The 17,067-nt window shown below is 35.7% G+C and overlaps 1 protein-coding gene across 1 annotated transcript in view; it reads right to left on the bottom strand.

The window, feature by feature from the left end:
- Positions 1-3,868: 3,868 nt before the first annotated feature.
- TCTEX1D1 (Tctex1 domain containing 1) overlaps positions 3,869-17,067 on the bottom strand; it is a 22,273-nt gene continuing 9,074 nt past the window's right edge. Inside the window, exons 2-4 of the mRNA XM_006919296.1 lie at positions 11,082-11,173; positions 4,890-5,014; positions 3,869-4,072 (exon numbers count right to left, since the gene is read on the bottom strand). Of these exons, the coding sequence (XP_006919358.1) occupies positions 3,869-4,072; positions 4,890-5,014; positions 11,082-11,173 (421 nt within the window). The remainder of the gene's footprint in view (positions 4,073-4,889; positions 5,015-11,081; positions 11,174-17,067) is intronic.

Raw genomic sequence — 17,067 nt, 5'->3', positions numbered from 1 at the left:
TTAACTGAATTTTTCATAATTTGCTATTAGTACTGACGACACCGCTGAAGTTGCTGCTGCTGAATATTTTATAAGGCATGATGTTAGGTCTCAATTTGGATGACTGCCAAGTCTAAATCTCTCACCTTGATGTTGTAGCCCAGCTCCAGTCTCAGTTTTTTCAGGTGCCTAAGGCTATCTCCCTCTCAATGTCCCATTATTAACACAAATTCAACAAGTGCAAACTCAAATGTAATATTTCAGTCCTCAAATTCTTCCTGCCAACTTCCTTCTTTTTGCGAACAAGACCTAGTTGCCCAGACTCCAACTTTCAACTGCAATCAAACCCTACTATTGATAGGGTTTCCTATCAGGCATTGCACTGTTAAGAGCTTAGCCAATATGTATTTCTGCCTGTTTTTTGAAAGCAGAGGCTGCACCCCCATGACCCTCCCGGCATACTCTTTGAGTAAGTGTTCTGTCTCAAGGGGCTAGCCCTAACAATGCCCACTCCACCACCCTTAGCCTCACTCCAAAACCTTGTGAAATACCTACGAGCATTATCATTACTTTGAGATAGAGAAGCTGTGGCTTATTGAGGTTAATAATCTATTTAAGGTCACTTTGTAATTTACTTAAGGTGACTGGGACAGCAGGACTCAGACCTGAGATTGCAATCATCCTAAGCTTAAAACTTTCAACTGCTTTGTCATGTTGTCTGAGATTTGACTCTGACTCCTTCCCCTGTGCCTGATCATGAAGACTTTGTCCCTAAAATGTCCCATACAACTGGCCTCTCCTTTCCATTTCAATGCCAACGCATAGTTTAGCCTCTCATTACCTTTCACTTGTTATAAGTGGTCTTTCTGCTCTCTACTGACAGATTCATCTCGAGTCACTTCACACATACCATTAGCAGAATGAAAAGTCTTTGATGACTACCCATGGTCCGAGTGTCCTTTTCTTGCCCACATTCAGGTTACCATCCATGAACCCTTCCAATCTTAGTTCTGACAACTTATCTTCATGAACACTGTTTTACTCAGTCGAGAATTCTTCCGTTACTCTAAACTTCTTTCTCTGTCTGTTGAAATTCTACTTAACACCTTTATAGTCTAGATAAATGCTGCTTCCTTAATGAGGCCTTCCCTGATTCTCTTAATCAGATAAAGATATTCTGGACCTTTTTATTTTCTTTTTCTTTTTCTTTTTTTTTTTTTTTTATGAAAACGTATTCTAGCCTATACTGTGGTCACTTGTGTACTCATCACCCTTACAGTATCCTAGTTCCATTAGGATTAAACTGTGTTACTAGCATCTTTGTAGTTGGTAGTTACTGAGCACAGTGCGCTCAATGAACACGATTTTTGTTTGAAAAGTTAAGATGCATTAAATTTTATTGTTAGATGCTGTCAGGATATGTAGTCCATGTCTTCAAGATGTTTTCAATCTAGTAAGGGCAATAAAACTATTATTAAAAAATTAACTAGAGAATATCATGAGCTCAAATATGAGACTGATAGAGAGAACAGGAGGGAAGGAATGGATGGAGACGGTCAGAGAAGATGTGAGGCCAGCGTTTAATGCTGAAAAGTAAAGAAAGTTGCTAAAAGTGGAAGAGAAAAGCATAACTGAAGGCAGAGATGGACATGGCAGGGCTAGGAAGAAGGATGGAACTTTAGGAACAACCGTTGAGAAGGAAGAACAGCAAAAAAATTCAAGGTGTTTCTAAGTAAAACAATTCCCTCAAATTTATGGTGTCATTTTTTTTTAAAGTTTAATTTTTAGCATGTATATATAACTGACGTAACATTGTGTAAGTTTAAGGTAAACAACATGTTGATTTGATACATTTATATATTGCAATATGCTTACCATCACGCATTAGCTAACATATCCATCAGGTAAACAACATGTTGATTTGATACATTTATATATTGCAATATGCTTACCACCACGGCATTAGCTAACATATCCATCAAAATTTTCTATCACAAGGCTTTTGTGATAACCAGCATTCTTCCAAGTTAGTCACAATTAGTGAGTTTTTACTGTATATTCTTGTACTACTATATAATTGCTAGAACTCACTATTGACAATCCGAATTACAGTACACGGCCATATGCTGGCAAACTGCTTCCTTTTTGCTTTTTAACAGCCACCATGTTTTCAGGTCTGATTCCTAACACAGCCTGGGACAGATGGTAAGAGGATCTCATGGATGAGATTTTACAACTCTAAACAAAAAGTCATTTTTATAATGAATTTGCTACATACGAAATAATTTTCTTCATTCTGATTGATTCATGCTATTGTTCTGAGAGGAGAGATGCTCACAAATGTGTAATGGAAATACAAAGTATATTTACGTACTGTATGTACAATATAATCCAGATTCTAAACCGGCCTATGGAGATTGACAGATATTAGTTGTGATAAATTATTACATAGACATTTTCTCACTAAGACACTAACAACAACAGCAACAACAACAAAACCTGAAAACTGACTAGTTCATTTTAAAAAGCGATCTTAAAAGCCAGAATAAGCAGAAGGAAAGGAACTGAAAAAGAATACTTTCTTTCTTTCTTTCTTTTTTTATTTTACTACATATTGTTTTGGGGAAAAGTAAGACATCAATACATTTTGAAACTATAAAGCACTGACTGTTTTCCCACTTGTTGAATTCTTTTTGGTGTGACTCACACGTCACATTTTCCTTAGGACTGTAGTATTGCTAATTTTCTCCATATGTGTATGATTTGTCTTTGACCTTTAACAAATGTCTTCTAGAAGGTCCACTTACTATCCAAGAACAATACCACAGCATCATTTTACACACACACAAAGGGCTGAAAGCTCCATAAAAATAAATGATCCATGGTACAAGCTACATTAACTAACAGAATAATAAGCTATTTCAACCCTGTAAATTTTAGTGCCATCCATTTAAAATTGTACTAGGTCACTTTAGTACTAAATTCATAGAAACAAAATAGTAAATACACATGTTTTATTTGTTAAGCTGCTAGCTGTATGTTTTGTGTAAAAATTTGTTAGCCTAGGAAAATCTATTCAAAGGCACATCAGGCAGTGTATATTTAAAAACTGTCTCTTTCCAGTACGTGATTTTATGTGTTACAGATACATTTACTATTAAGCATCATGTATATTTAATATCACAGCATTTACTTCAGTGCCTGAAAAAGCCTTTGTTCATTTTATAGTTTCCATTATTGAAGAGTCAACATTCAGTTCTCTCACAATTTTGTAAAGTGCAGGCAACCCACAAGAGCTTCTAGTTTTAGCTTGAAGCCCTGTGGGACCACGATAATTGTTATGAAATCATTAATTCTACCTCAGCAGTTTCAACTGTCAGGTACATGTAACAATAATTGCAGTTAATGAATGCTGCTCAATTTATTAAGTACAAAATGAAAGCCAGTCTTCTTTTATATGCTGCAGCACTGAGACATATTAACATTTACCATTTGTGTATACCATGTGGAATATTCTACTGTTATTTATTGATCAGGGTGCAGAGCCATATTTAAAAAACAACTTTTCTTCATTAAAAAACTGCAGGAAATTCGAACTCTCTAATTAAAATAATTAGCACCAAAAATAATATTTAATAAGAATCTATGTCTATGAACAAAAAATGCAACAGAATTAAGACAACTCCTTCTTGGAATAAACAAGAGTCTTCCTTGTGCTACCCTCCTCTACCCCAATCTTTACAAGAGTATGAAAGAGTCCAAAAATTTTCAGTAGTTTGAAATATTAATGTTTTTCCTTCTCAAATTTTTGGGTTGTAAGACTTTCGTGTACACAGAGACAGCCTATTTCTTGATCTAAAAAAGTAAGTACTAGATTTCTTATTTTCAATCATTCAAAGTAAACAGCATAGACATTTGCAAGAGCAAAGAGTGAAGAATTTCTGAAAACATAAGAGGAAAAGGTATCACTTTTAGGATTCCAGAGGCATCTACTTCCGATAAGTATGCTCTGCCGATTTAGTTGTCCAATGTGAACAATCACAATTAGCTTATATCGTGGAATCATCAAGTCTTTGATCTGGGCTTTAATAACCTAAAGATTGAAAGGAAAAATAAGAGGCTCTCATGTAGCCATATTGAAACATAAGAGTCTTACTCTTTGTCATACATAATAGTGGATTTAATTTTAAGAAAATAGCTTGATGCATTGTAGAAACTTTCATTGTCGTAGAACCATAACTGATTTCCTTCAAGAACTGTTGTCATGAGATAGACATTTCAAGACAAAATGATAGTGCCAGCAATAAATCTACATTTTCTAAAGCACATGGAAAAACTGTAATTTAATGGATTTATTAAATTCTTTGAAAATTTATGGCAAGATGGCTTTCCTTCAAAGAATGTTGGCATTAGAGTTATACCATGTTGTTCGTGTCTCATTAAGGGACCATACATCTGGAGTCTCCTGCAATATGACTAATCATGAATGTTTATTAAAGACTTTGTCAGAAAAAAGAAAGTAGAGAAAACCCGATGGAGTGCCAGCACTTTAGTTGGTAAAAATAAAAATGTATTTAAAGGCCACAATGTCTCTATTTGCTGGCAGTCGAAGCTGCCCAGGGGAAGAGAAAATGACCATTAAAACATTGTATCTTTTACAATATATTTTTTAAATAAATGGGGCAGTTTTACACGTTTTTTAAAACAAATACATGCAAATAATGCACATAATAATTGTTTAGACAAAGGCTCTTTATACACACAATAGGGCCTAATAAATATTTTAATAAAATAAAATATAAATAAACATTTTTACTACTACTGAAAACTAGCTGTCTTCAAAAGTAGGGGTTTGTGCTTTCAGCAAATATTCTTGTTACAGTTAACACTTCGGGCAAATCACACATTACCTCAGAAATTGTTTTTGTCATCTGTCTACAGAGCTCTGGTTCATATAGTTCTTCTTGCAGATAGTTAGTTAACACATCTTTCAGAATGTGATTGACAATGACCACAGGAAAATGTTTGGTGGGACCTGAAAATACAGACAAAATTTCTTTCTAAAAAGTAATTTCAAGTCTTATCCGCCCACCCTATAGGCTAACCAAGAGTACTGGAACATGGAGAGACATTTAATCTCCAGGGTGGCCTCTATTTAAGGATAAAAGCCATCCTAATTCAGTTCTCTGGCAAAGGGTGAGAAGACAATGGACTCATTCTTTAACCAGACTACCTAAAGAGTATGCTCAATTCCACTGAGGTTTGACATTGAAAGTATCCTCCTTCCTAGTTCCCACTATTAATGACTTACTTCAGAGTCTCGACTTCTTTCCAACTGCCCCCCAGCTCTTATATCTCCCCCTCCAATCTATGTACCACACTACTGGAGGGATTGCTCTAAAACCTAGATCTTACTGCAATATTTCCCTTAGCAAGGCTTAGCATTAAGCTCCTACCCAACCTATAGCTTCTCTCACCCTCACAGCTCTCTATACAGGGGCTGCTCCAATTCATGGACTTCATCTGTCTTTTAAAGGATGCCTGTCCATTTGCTCATGCTGTTCTTTTTAAATGGAATACCTTTCACACCTTGTTCATCTGAGAAATAACTACTCATGTTTCAAGGCCAGCTCAAATATTTTCTGTAGGTAGCCTTCCTCCTCTCCTCGGGTAAAAACCATCCTTCTCTTCTCTGTACTTCCAATGCACTGGGACCCCATGGCTATCCTGGCTCCTAAGCCATCTAACAGCTAAGACATATCTGCCTTTCTCCCCAGTGAAATGTTATGCTAGATCAGATTTTATCCTCTACAGAGTCTAATACAATGTTAAAGGCATGAGAAATATTCACTATATGATTTCTAAATTTAAATTGAATTAAATATTTATAGATGATAATCATAGTACTGATCATGGTTACTTTTTGAGCATTTTTTACAAATCAGGAACCGTGATAAGAATTTTATATTCATTACTTTATATAATCTTTCAGTGAATCTCTGGGGTGAATCTTACCATTATCTTCATTTCTCAGATAGGAAAACAGAGGTTTAAATACATTGAGTAACTTGCCCAGGATCACACAGTGGCAGAGCTGGAATGTACTCCCAGGTTTATCTGACTGGAGAGCTTATATTTTTAACTGCATTTAGCCTATGTTCAGATCAGAAGCTTTAGATGGATCTTCTTTATCCTGTACCCCAGGAATCTTACCTGTACCTCCCAGGAATATTAACCTCATCATCTGTCTGTCATCATTCAACAAGAGCATGTAACCAGGGCCTGGAGTATAGAGGCTCAATCATTATTTTCTGAATTGATATGGATAAAGAAATGAGATCAAAAATCACATCCAATTCTATTTTAATAGTCATCAGTATCTTTTAAGTATTTATTTTTAATGACTGTATCTGTCAAGGTCTAAGGAACCACAAGGTACACTAAAGTTAGGACAATTCCAGGAGGATTTAATAAAGTGTCTCCTTAGGGAAGTCTGAGCAGGATGTAGGAAATAACAAACGAAACTACCTCTTGGCTAGTGAAATCGAGGGTGTTACCCCCAGGCTTGAGAGATCTGAGAAGTGAACTCTTACTAGATCCCAGATGAGGCATGTGAAGAGGGCTGCCTTGAGAGAAGTTTATGTCCTTTTGTTATGGATGCAAACAGCCTGAAATGAACCCACAGACAGGGTGGGATGGAGGGGGGAAGGGGTGGATATAAATATCCAGCTCATACTCTTCCCTCCCTCTGACTTCTTGCCAAAGTTTCCCATTGGCTGAACTTAACCAGAAGGTTGAAGCCCATGCCTATAATAGAGTTAGGTCAGCCTCATGAGGCTCAATAAATAGTATTTATGTTTTGATGATTATATAGGAATTGTTCAATTAAATTGAAATCAGTATGGGGAATGCATCTGGACATGTAAAATGGAGACATCTGATACGATAAGTATGATGATTAACCTCAATATTTAGTCAGCAAGAATCTCTGCTCTATAGGACAGAGACAAGCAGTTATAAACCTGTGAAAGGTTGGTCTTAATTCCTCCTGCTTTAGGCGGTCAGAGATAGGACACCAGCCTCTTTAGGTAAGCTCCCAGGTACATATAGGCCTTGCTGTCACCTTCCTATGGATCTTTTAGAAGATTTCCACTTGCATACTCCAGGGAAATGAAGTGAAAATGAAGGGTGATTTCCCTTTCTATTTAAAAAGTTTAAAAACTACCAGCTTGGACTAAATTAAACAGATTATGTCCTTTAGATCAATACTTCTCTCTTTCACTCCCTTCTACCAAGCATTCATGTCACACATAACTTACTTGACTTAATTGCTCACGTGGAACTAAATTTAGCCATGTATTTTGGTGACTATGCATTGCTCCCTTTAGAAAATCGTGAATTTCTTCAGTGCAGGTATTTGTCTACCTACTATGCCTCCCTGTCATTTGGGACCAGCATCTCCCCTTCTCGGGAGCGGCCCTCTTCTTATACCAACCATGTGGTTCTTTAGGGTCCACCATCATTTCCTTTGAGCCCGTGTCTAGGTTATGGTTGACTGGCCCAGGTGTAGCACTTGCTCTAAGTGAGGCCAATTAGAGTCCTTTCTTGGAATTTTTATTTTTAAACTAGAACTAGGGGGAAAAAAAAGTCAGGCTCTTTTGGGTGGCAAGTGCTATGATATGTGACCCTCAGGAATTCTGGAGTCCATGTTTTTCACAGTGGGAAGGGTTCCAGGCCACTGTGAGAGAAAGAGCTCGCACACAGTTTAGTGCTGGAAAGACAGAATCCTGGTGGCACTTGCGTCTATGTTTCCAGCAGCTCTTGGTGTCTAGCTGTACCAAAATGTCCTTTCTGCAATTTGCTTAGCTTTTTACAATCCCATTAACCAGATTCTATTCTGGAAATATTTTAAAGTATAGTAATGGACTTTTCTCTCTCACTTCTTTGTGACCTTTCCCCTGTATGGCCAGAATTATCCTTGCTCAGGTGGGGATGTTGAGATGCACGGAGATAAAGAGACAATGTTCAGCTTTTGACTTCCAAAATAAGCTCTGGAGGCTACTTTCAGAGTCTACTAATGTGAATGCCAAAGATTTTTTTCTCCTCCCTCCCTTCCTTTCTCTCTTTAGAGCAAACTTTTTAATTAGAAGAAAAAAAATGTTTTTAGAAATCAAAGACCTGAAAGTCAGGATGAATCAGAAAGAAAAACTTGTTCTTAAAAATAGATTTAAGAGAGAAAACATAAAAATTTGGTTATTTAATATATCTGTATTTCTGCTTCTCCAAATGGGATATTAATAAGAATGACCACATATTGTTTTTTGTTAGGATTAAATGAGGTGAACTATTTAAAATATTTAGAACAGCGTCTGCCACATATATAAACCCCCTCACCTCCCATTAGATATATATTGCTGCTGTTGTTGCTACCTCATTCTGAGGGAAGAGATGGGGATTGCTCTTGCTGAGAAGGCAGGAAGTCCAGCAAGGGTGTAAGTAGAGAGGTAATGAGGCCTCCGCAGTGGTGAAGGATCTTATGGGGTAAAGTGAAGTCAGAGCTGAGGGACTGAAAGACTCCGTCCAAAAAAGTGTCTGATGACAGGGCCAGATCATCTCATGGAAGCTGAACTCAAATGATGTCTCTTTCTCTTCCTATCTTAAAACTCTACTTTATATTATGCTGCCTTCATTCTCAGCAGGCTGTCTCAATGTGGCAGCATAGATGACCACCAGGAGCTCTTGTCTGACTTGGTGCTCACGATTCATGTTTTTAAAGAAACAGGGACCTCTTTAATCATCGCTCCAGAAAAATTCTCATGGAGAACTCATTCCATAAGTAATAGGAAATTATATTGGATGTCATAGAAAGCTTAGTGACCTAAGGTGAAATTTTAGTCACTCACTTTAAGAAGCAATAACATAATAAATGAAGAAGCAATTTAAATACATTACTTCAATTAATTCTCACAGTATCCCTGTGATGTGTGGACTACTATCCCTAATTGCAGATAAAGAAACTGAGATTCAAGGATGCTGAATACCTTTCTGAAATATCATTTATCTAGGATTTGGCAAAACTAGTATTCAAATTTAGATACATTCAGTCCTACAGCCTGTATTTTTTCCTACGTGCATATTTCAGTAATTAATTAATGAGCAAATGTAAATGGTACAAGAAATATACTTCATTTTTCCATTCTTTTTTTCATTAATTATATTTCATCTCATTCTTGGTAGCTGCAATTACACAGATAAAAGGAGGACAAACATGCTAAACATTTAAGCTGTGTTTAGATGATGCAAGTATTGTTGGATAGAATGTGAAAAATTAAACACAGTAATGCTGGTGATTGATCGATTTCACCCCCCCCACCCCCACCCCATCGCCCTAATCTTCTGGTCAGCATTGCATTTTATAGATATGAGAAAATCTTTACCAAAGGCCCAGAATAGTTTTCAGATGCAAAATAAACCCAGAAACAAATAGAAATGAAAATATGGTTTTGATTATTAACAAGAATGCCTAAAAAAAGGATTGTCAAGCATGAAAGACTTTAATCGTAAAAGAATAATTCACAAGATTTTTTTGTAATAAAATATGGAAAACACTTTATCTATACTGAGGTATTTCTAAAATTATTTTTCTAAGTAGTTTTAATACCCAATACTTCTAAAACTCATAAGATGATTTAGTTCGTTGATTTGAGGAAATGTTATGAAAATATACTCTTATGAAGGAGAAGCACAGGTCTTCATATTTCAACTCCTTTATTTTGTTGAAATCTGATTCAAACCCTTTCAGCATGCAGAGTCCAAAGTGGCTAAGATCTTTTAGTTATAAGTGAGTGAAAACCTGACCCAAACTTAGCTTGTCTAATCGAAAAGTCTAAGAGTACTTTGGATTCAAGACTCAAATGCTGACATTAGGATTTAGTTCTCTCTCCATCTCAGCCTTCATGTGAGGGCACTATGGCAAAAGCTGCCATAGCTCCTACATTCTTTCAGGTTTCAGGGCCTGATCTGCTTCTTCGACAGCCCAAACAACAATTTCTGAATTGAATATCAAGGCTTTGATTTGCTTGACCAATCAAAGGGTTCTATGCCATCCCAGAATCAGTTCCTGTTACATCTCTGAGGCTAGCAGCAGCTTCAGCAGAATGTTATGGACCCAAACTGGTAATGGTGGCAGTGGTGGGGCTTCCCCAAAGGCAACTAGGTAAGGTTACCAGAAGTATAAACGTGTATTGGATGGCAGGAATATTAGTTGTCTACCACAGCACTGTGAAAATACCAGTAGACCGACTAATTATGGAGCTGTGTAATTCATGTAGTCTTGGGGAATACTGTAGAAGACTGGCTACAAAGCCCAATGGGATGTGTGAACGGTCTATAATTTTCTTGAGGTTAACTGGCACAGATGGAACCACTCTGGCCCATAGAGTCTTCCTTTGGTCATTGGTAAGTCTCTGTGGAATTTCTATATAGCTGTAATTATATATAGATTCAGATAATAGTGGGCAGGTACACATTTAGAGAAAACAAGTAGGTCTATGAGGAAACGTGAATGGGAAAATATATTCACTGGGGATTCCACCTGGGAGTATAGGGGCAGGTGCAAAGATCTTTGTTTTCAAATATTTAAAACCTCAGTGTGAGGGGATAAACATCTCTGTCAACAGGGGACTAGAAATCATTTGCCTTTGCCTTGAAGGCTTTTTCTCCACCTATCAACAGTGCTGGTTGGTTTTGTTGGATAAAACTTTAATGCATATCTCTTTCATTAACTCAGTATATATAAAATAACTCCACAAGATAACCCCCAAAATATTCAATGAACTTCTTAATTCAGTAATACACAGTGCATATCAGTGCCACCCAGTGAATTGCATGGTATTTAGGAAACACTGATAAAGAAAAATGGGCAATGAGTGTTGTTCCCATTTTGCAGAGGAAGAAATTAAAGCAGCATCAAGTTACTCAATTAATTAAGATTCTGTATATTGTACTACTAATGAAGATAATGCCAGGCTATCAGATATCATTTTAAGTAAATATCATTCACAAAATTAGAAATTTAAAATAGGAGTGAGGACATAACACACCCAGCTGATAGGTGTTTTCCATCTGAACCGTAAGGCGAGAGGCATCATCACGCAGACTAGGTTCATCCATGTAAGACACAGTATTCACACGGCTAAAAGCAAGAGAGAAAACAAATTTCAATAGTTGTTACAACAATAATAACAAAACAATGTTGCGTGAGCAAAAATATTACAAAGGTAAATTTTCCTCTAAGAAAATTTCACACAAGTCCCATGTAAATATTCCGTCGACATATTTAAAGTCGAACCGTTTGAAAGATGAAAACATTAAGGTGTAAGAAATTACTTGGATCAGGTCTCAATGTAGGGGTTGAAGACCAGTGCAGTGCCGGGGTGTCTGATTATCATGAAAGTGTTCCTGGGTTGTTCTGTCTGCGGGGTGACAGACAGAATGCATGTTTCAAAAGCCATTGCCAATCACGTCTCTACCACAGATGCGAAGGCTCTCATCAGAGTGGACAAAGCTCAGAAAAGTGGCAGTGGGTGTGGGGGAGTGCTATATGAGAAAGTTGAGAAATAACTTTATATATACATAGGGGGTTATCAAGAATTCATTATTATATGTACCTCATAAATCATTTTAGCAGAAAAAAAGAAAACCAAAAATTCATCTACATGGTGAGAGAAACCACAATTCTCCCAAAGTATCGTAAATCGGTAGCATCAATCACCCTTTTCAACATTAAGAAAGGGTTTTGGCTTGGTTACCAAGGCAATATAAGCTTGTCCAGGTGCTTAACAGGATACTCAAGCCAAGGGGAGACCCTAAAGTTCCTTTAGCACTACTCAGTTCAATTTAATTAAGAGGAAATTCAACTGTCACTAAAGGCAGTCTCACAATGCTCCACCCCCAATTCTCTCCACCTGGAAAATGGAGGTTAAGCCAGATGTCATTTCAAAGGAAATGATATAATAGTGTGTATGTGCGTTTTCGTTTTCAGAGTGACCACTGTTATAAGCAGGCTATGTTTTTGCTTTCATTAAATGAGAAAGAGATATCTGTCTTTAATCTTTTGGGATTTTTTTTTTCTCTGCAAGGAGTTTAAAATACTTAGTTCTCAGCTGTTTGGAATTAGTGAGCTTCTTGCAAAGTGATATTTTAAGAAAATCACATCGTCTATTTTTTTAAAATCCTTTAATACAATACAATTTACACAAAAAGTTAAGGCTTACCCACCCAGCCCAAGGTGAAGCAAAAAATTATGACTGCTTTTTCACGATGGATTTCTGGATTAGTGATTTAGCCTTCATTCTTGTAACACCTGTTTCCCTCAATTTTCTGCTGCCCTTTGAAGTAGCAACCAACCTGCTGGGCCACATAGGCTGCAGGTGTTGTGGGCATTACCAAAGAGGAAAGTCTCTGCTTAGAAAACCCAACGTTGCATAAGCCCCTTGATTCTAAGATAAGCTACCCTGACCCAATATAATAAATGCTACTTTTAACTCTGCAAAACATTTTCTCTCAATGATCTCATCTTACTTTCGCAATACCCTTTTAAGTAAGTAAAAGAGTCATTATTCTAGCCATTTCAGAGATACAGGGAATGAAGCAAAGGGCTTACTGTCACACACATGGAAAAGGTAGACTTAGATTTCAAATATCTTACTTACTTCTCAGTGACAAAGTCTTACATATGTTCATATCTAAAAGAATGAAAATAAGGCAATGGCTACCTGAAAAGATTAATTACTGCAATTAAAACTTGCTTGCATAAACATAAGAAGGTATTAATAAAAACTTTCCTACTGAACAACATATTAAAAACTGATAGAGGAGTTCAAAAGTCTAAGACAAAAAAGTAAATAAGGACTTTTACAAACAGTCCTTGCTATTGTTTTGTTATTGTCATGTTACTTAAAAATTGAGATTCAGTGCAGTTTATAATGTTATCAGTATGAAGTTGTTGTCACAAGGGCAGCTTAAAAACCCCATTGGCTGAAAATTGGTGTGGAAATAGAAAGTTTTATAGAGTGACTTTTTGAATTACTGAAGATGATTTTTATTTTCACAGTAATCATGTAAGCAGTGCTTGCTCATTGTAAAAGTTCAAAACATAGAGGAAGTATGAAAAATCAAGTAAAATTACACAAAAAATGACTGACCCTAGTAGTTACCTGATCATTGTGAACATTAAAAAAAACACTTTTCAAACACGATTTTACACATGAGATCATATTATAGATGCTGCTTTTTTTTTTTTTCCCCACTCAGAAATATACCATGGATAACTTTCTATGTCCAAAATAATAATCTACATCAATATTTTAAAAATCAAGACAGTATTTAATATATACTGTATTTTATTTAAACAATTATTCTTCAGGCCATGTAGGGTGTTTCCATTAATCCACTATTATAAAGAAAACTGTAACAATCATTGTGGCAGGGACTGCCATTTGCTTTCCAAGGTTGTTCTCTCCTTCTTCCATGGTAACAGAACTCTAAGTTTTTGGGAATATTTCTCTCCAAATTAAAGACAAATTCCTGGTCTCCTTTGGTGCTATCGGGGCCTTGTAGCTTGTGAGCCAATGAGATATCAGTGGAAGTTTTGGGTGGAAATTCTAAGAGAGCGTCCTTAAAAGAACTAATTCCACCAAGGAGAACTTACTCATGCCTCCTTGATGACTGGAATGTGAATAAAATGGCAAGAGTTCAGCAGCTATCTAGGGTCTTGAGAAGATTTTATGGATAACAGATTAGAAAGATAAATGACTAGATCCTCCAGATTTCTTATATAAGAGAAAATATATTTGTATTTTGTTTAAACCACTGTTTTTTTAAAAAAAATTATTATTAAACAAAGCATGAGCTATAATTGGTACAAATTTCTAACTGATACAGAGTTTGCTTCTTGGAAGTGGGATGATATAAGTAATAGAACACAAAACTTGGAGTTAGCTTGATGGAAGGGATAAGGCATCAGGGAGTGAGATTTCAAATATTTTGCTAAAAACCTGGCATCACTTATCATGAAGAAGGAAAATATTTGGTTAGTCTTTTGATTTCTGTACCTTGGAGGGCTGGTCACATATAAACCAAATTTATAACCTCATGAAAATGAGGTTATAGAAATTATAGAAAAATTAATTATAGAAAAATTGTACTTAAAAAAATACCCCTGTCTATAGTAAAATCCTCAGTTTTCAAAACTGAGATCTACTATTTCCAACGCTAGAATGAGAATGGTTGAAAAAAGGGAGAGGAAAGAACAAAGAAGAATAAGGTGAACAGAAAAGAAATAAAATAAACAAAATATTTATTCTTTGAGAAAAGACAAAAGGAAGACAAAATATTTAAAATGCTTGCAATCTGGGCAAGTAACATTACACGAGAATACAAACTTGGTAAATTTTTAGAAATCAAAGAGATCCTATATTTGAAAATGGGGATTACCAATATCAGTTCCAATACGGACTTAGAAAAATTATATACATATTTTCTATTGATAAACAGCTTTACTCATGCTCTTGGAAAATTTTAAAGATAAAAATGTGAGGTACTCAAAGAGAAATTTTATTTTAACTTCCAGTTTTGTATATACAGCACAATGAGTTTATTTGTTATATGTCACAACATTGCAAGTGGATGAATTTCAGTAGTCAATGACTAGACTTGCCCTAGTTTATAATATAACTTTTCTAGATACATGATCTCATTGCACAGAGAATGCAGTAATTGATTTTATTTTTAAATGCGAAAAATGTTCTCTCTGTCCATGTGTTTGTTCATCAGGTTCCTGGCATTTATGGAGAAAAAAATTTCAATTAGCAAAATATGTACAAGAGAGTTGTAAAGTTTTAAGAAGGAAGGTAGATTAAAAATAAAAGCAGGAAAATGGAAAGTTTGGTGTAAACTACTGGTCAAAACAGTTAATTAATGGAATCATATGTCCTATTGCTGAGGACAGTTTTGGAATTAACCTGGATGCAGAAACAGCTGCGTGAAATTGGTCCACAAAAATAAAAGTAACCCTTCTATATTATATCTGACTGACACTGGAAATGTCCCATGCTAACCCAACAGCCTGTGTTCCGATTATGCAGGAAAAAAGCCAAAAAATAAAAAAATAAAAAATAAATAGCTAAGGAGTTGGAATATGTTTATTATTTCTTGAAAACATCTTACAAATTTACTTGCTGACCATTCCTTGAATTACACAGAATAAATACAAGGCACATCTTATTGTTATGACTGGTAGAGATAAAAATAATAATTTCAGTTAAATCTCACCAGCCACAATACCATCTAATTGTCACTGAGAATTCATTTCCAGACATTTTCACTGCCATTATTACTTAGATGTTTTGCAGCTTCAGTAAGAGATAATATTTGAATGCACAACCAGCCTTAGAGCTATTAATTTAGTAGATTAAGAAGGTCAGAATATTATCTCTTTCTTCTATTTGTTACTGTGAAATGCTTGGAACTACCATATTTTAAATGGCATCTTTTAAGCACAACTTCCCCCGCACTCAATCTGTTATTAAAGTCATGTGCTGCCTCCCAGTGGAGATATTTCAAAGGACATAGAGAAAAAGAAGTCTTCAGAGCATAAATTCACACATTATTTTTTGTTTTCTCTTCATTCTTTCAACAAACCTTTGTTGCCCAAGATGCAGCAGGAAAGTGGGAAGTACTGGTAATACAAAGAAAAATTAGAGTCCGTATGCTTGAGAAACAAGATGTAGAAACACAAGATAAAATATGCACAGAAATTCATTTATTTGGGAGCGTACCACGTCAAAACTGCCAGATGTTCTTATTTATGTTATGTTTAAAGGCAAAAGCATACCAACTCTTCTCCGGTCACTAGAAGGTGTACCTTGTCTAGTAATGTAATTTCATTTTGTGGCCATTTAGTTTATAGCACATTTGCCAGAATTTCACTTAGTTTTGAGATTTTTTTAATTCACATAATTGGTCGCATTTTACTAGTAAAAGGAAGGTTATAATAAAAATAAAAGTCAAGATATATTTTCAGACATGAAAGGGAGAGAAAATGACATGATATGTGTTCTTGTAGAATACAGTTTTCAAGAGGAGAAATGATTCAAAGAATGAACCATTCAATTTATGAAAAGTCTAACTCTGCTGTGATTGAAGATAATCCAGGAAAGGTAGTTAACAAAACAGAACAATTTTGAATCTATGGATAGAAAATCGGAGTTAGTGTTTGAAGTCCTTTGAGCTACATGTTCATTCAGGATACAGTGAGGTTAATGTTAAGGGCATTTGATGAAACTCCTCTTGCAGCTTCTGGATGAATGTATAGTTTCAATATTGCATTACCCTTGGCAATCATCAGAGAGGTGAGGCTGAGAGTGTGGGTGTTATAGTTACTTCTTCAATGCCATGGATAACTTCAAGGAAGAGTGTGGTCTATCTCAACAAATTTTCAACATAAATGAAAGTTTTCTTTCTTTTTCTTTTTTTAAACAAATGCACAATGGAACATTTTAGTAAGGAAATAAAAGTATATCTTGTTTTAAAAATCCGAACGATCACTTTTCCATTTGCTGTAAATGTATCTTACATCTTCAAGATGAAAGAAAGCCGTTGGTTACCCTGGACTTAACACATATTGGAACTGTGAACCTAAGCTGTTTGTGAGAAAACTTGCTCATTCAGGAATTAGTATAATGTAATAATAATTCAACTATCAAAAAATATTTATTGAGTGACTAGTCTATGACAGGCACTGTTCTAGGTTTTTAGGTTATAAAAAACAAACAAACAAACAAAAACCCTAAGATCTCCGCACTCATGAAACTTAGCGAGAAGAGACAGCAGTTGACAATAAATACTAAACAAGTAAATTATATATTACGTTAGAATATGATACATGCTCCAGGGAAAAGGAGAGCTTAGTTAAGGAAGGGTGGAAGTAGATGGGGAAGAGGGTGCTGTTTGCAGTTTTAAACAGAATAGTCAAGATAGGCCTCCATGAACAAAGAACTGAAGGAGGTGAGGAAATGAGCCATGTGG

Source organism: Pteropus alecto, unplaced genomic scaffold, assembly GCF_000325575.1.
Source record: "Pteropus alecto unplaced genomic scaffold, ASM32557v1 scaffold25, whole genome shotgun sequence".
Lineage (NCBI taxonomy): Eukaryota > Metazoa > Chordata > Mammalia > Chiroptera > Pteropodidae > Pteropus > Pteropus alecto.
Note: the sequence above shows the minus strand (reverse complement) of the source record. Positions and strands in the feature narration are given on the sequence as shown.